Source organism: Ips typographus, linkage group LG15 (assembly GCF_016097725.1).
Source record: "Ips typographus isolate SLU linkage group LG15, UJ_Ityp_2.0, whole genome shotgun sequence".
NCBI lineage: Eukaryota > Metazoa > Arthropoda > Insecta > Coleoptera > Curculionidae > Ips > Ips typographus.
This window is the reverse complement of record NC_138436.1, coordinates 4,882,898-4,885,575: the sequence shown is the minus strand read 5'-3', so window position 1 is coordinate 4,885,575 and position 2,678 is coordinate 4,882,898. Positions and strand designations below refer to the sequence as shown.

Sequence of the window (2,678 nt, the reverse complement as noted above, 5' to 3'; positions counted from 1 at the left end):
ACCAAGTTGATTTTGTTGATCCAATGCAAATGGGTCATTAACATTAAAAACCTGAATACTTTTGGTAATTGTCCATCTAAGCTTCAAAAAAGTTACAATTATTATTAATAATGAAACAAAATGCTTACGCAAGCTTATAACAACACCTTCTTGTCTACTTTTTTCACAAAACTTCCATGCTGATTAAGGACAAAATAATACCAAACCGACAAGGGAATAAAATGGTTTTAAAGCGATTTAGGATTTTAAAGTTTACACAGCAAATATTCTTGATACCTTTTCAAATGCACTGCCATAGTAATTAAGTATTATTAGTTCAAAATTTCAGATTTTATCAATGTCACGTTAGCATCGCTCAGCTGTATATTCTGTAAAACTCACCTGCAAACATACTTTCCAGCATTCTCAGGGAAAGCTTCGGTAATAGTCAAGGTGCATACACCTTCAGTATCCTGGGAAATCACCACGTCCTGAGCTTCCCTCAACGGTTGGTCGTTGAATAACCACTGCACTTTAGGGGTGGGTTTACCCACCAGCACGCAACTGAAAGACACCTTCTCCCCATTTATAACGCACACAGGAGTGGCGGGTTTAATAAATCGGGGGTAAACCAACTCTTCTGTCTCTTCCAAAGGAATGTCTTTCACAACATTGATACTTGCGGTGTGTGTTAAAGATCCTGCCACGTTTTCTGCTCTGCAAGTGATTGGACCTGCGTATTCTGGCGTTATTTCGCTGATGAGGAGGGTGGATTTGTTTCCAACAGTGACAATACGCACTTCTGGGGTTGAAGTCACTGGAACGTCTTTGAGGAACCATTGGAAGGTTGCTGTGGGGATGGCTTCTTCTATACTTTCAAAGATAACCACCTCGCCTTCTTGTACTATTTGAGGTTTGATTGGTTTAACCCATCTTGGTGGTTGAACGTCACTGACTTCTTCAGTAATCACAACAGTGCTGGTGGATTTGGCTTCCCCTCTTGGGTTAGTGGCAACCACTTCATATTTGCCAGCTTTGACTTTCTTTGGAATTTTCTTGTTTATTTTCAAATTTAGCATTAGCAGGTAAATAAGTAGTTACTATACGCTATACTTCAAAACAGTTATTTAACATAAGACCAGACCACGAAACGACTTAATGTCTAGCAAAACATTATATGATAACCCACATTTATGTTTACTAAGATATTTGATTTTGGTTATGATGTGTAAATAAATGACGGTTAATGATTTCTACCTACAATAGGCATTTACGAATATTCTACCGGTTACCTAGAGCGTTCGAAAATTGTTTTTGGTAACTACCATTGTCGTTCTGAAATTTTACCCATATACCGAATATATGTACCCGGTTTATGATTTATGGATCGAGAAGTTCCGTCGGTAAATTAAGAAAAAAATGACTTTTGACAGATTTTCCGTTAAAATTTAGAATCATAACCTCAAAAATTAGTTTATGTTTGTTTATTAAAATGGATATTGGTATATGTTCTTTGTGTGAGATGGAGGGAGATTATGCGGATATTGTAAAACATTTTAACAATGAACATATGGATGCTCAGGAACTAGAAACCCAGAGTTTACAAGGACAAGATGAAAATGAAGATGAAAATGACACAATGGCAGGTAAGCTAATGGCAACTTTAAAGATATCAGCATCAGCACAAAACATAAATTAAAACATGTTGAGTTTTTAGGAAGTAGCAAGGAAAGTTTGAAGTGGTGTTATCAAACTATCAAACTGTTGTTGGTTTGTTTTGAAAATAAAAAGAGATTTTTTAATACTGGTAAGAAGACAAATAAAGCCATATGGCAAATGATAGCCCAAGAAGTTAATGAAAGTGGATATACATTTACTGGAGAGCAGTGTGATTGAAAATTTCGCAATTTAAAGAAAACTTATAAAAGAATTGTGGACAGTAATAACAAAACAGGCAGGGGTACCAAAACATGGCCATATTTTCAACAGTTCAATAGACTCTTTGGCAAAGATCCTGAGGTACAACCTGTAGCAATTGTTGGTAACCGTGAGGTTGAAAAACAACACAGTCACATGGATCCTCTAGTTGTAGAAGAAGTTACTGATGTAAGTAAATGAATTAGGTATAACAATAAAAAAACAACTATTTAACGAAATAATAATATAAAAAACATTATACACTTCTTGATTTTAGATAGAGTTTTAATTTGTAAGATGTTTTTTTACCACTTTAGTGTAGCAATAGTAATGTTTTTTTGTAGAGGTAGTATTAAAACTATTTCTATTTTTGTAGTCACCAAGAACTGTTAATGCTGATACACCCACAAGCAAGATAAGAGAAAGAGAGAAAGTGAAGTAGAGCCATAATGGGTTAAGTTGTTACGAAAAGATGCAGCTGAACGGCATGCAGAAAAAATGGCAGTGTTTAGAGAATTAATAGAAGTTTTGAAACAATAAATATTTAAAAGAACAAAAACGAAAATAAATATTTGAAAGAACTTCTATTGGGATTTTTCTCATACTTATTCCTTTTTTTTAAATTACTACACCTAATACTTAATCTTTAAAAAGTAGTCTAGCTATTTTATTTCTTTTCTCTAAGCCACAGTTGTCTTTTCCAGAGTAAAGTGACTCTGGTAGATCGCCAGTTGCATCAACATCTGGTTCAATACTATCGCCTTTTTGCATACAAATGTTAT

The 2,678-nt window shown here is 34.5% G+C and overlaps 1 protein-coding gene across 1 annotated transcript; it reads right to left on the bottom strand.

Annotated features, from left to right (window-relative positions):
* Window positions 1-377: 377 nt before the first annotated feature.
* Window positions 378-1,058, bottom strand: LOC145738433 (leucine-rich repeats and immunoglobulin-like domains protein 2). Its single transcript, XM_081993251.1, has one exon. The coding sequence runs from the start codon at window positions 1,056-1,058 to the stop codon at window positions 378-380; it is 681 nt and encodes a 226-aa protein (XP_081849377.1).
* Window positions 1,059-2,678: the final 1,620 nt, after the last annotated feature.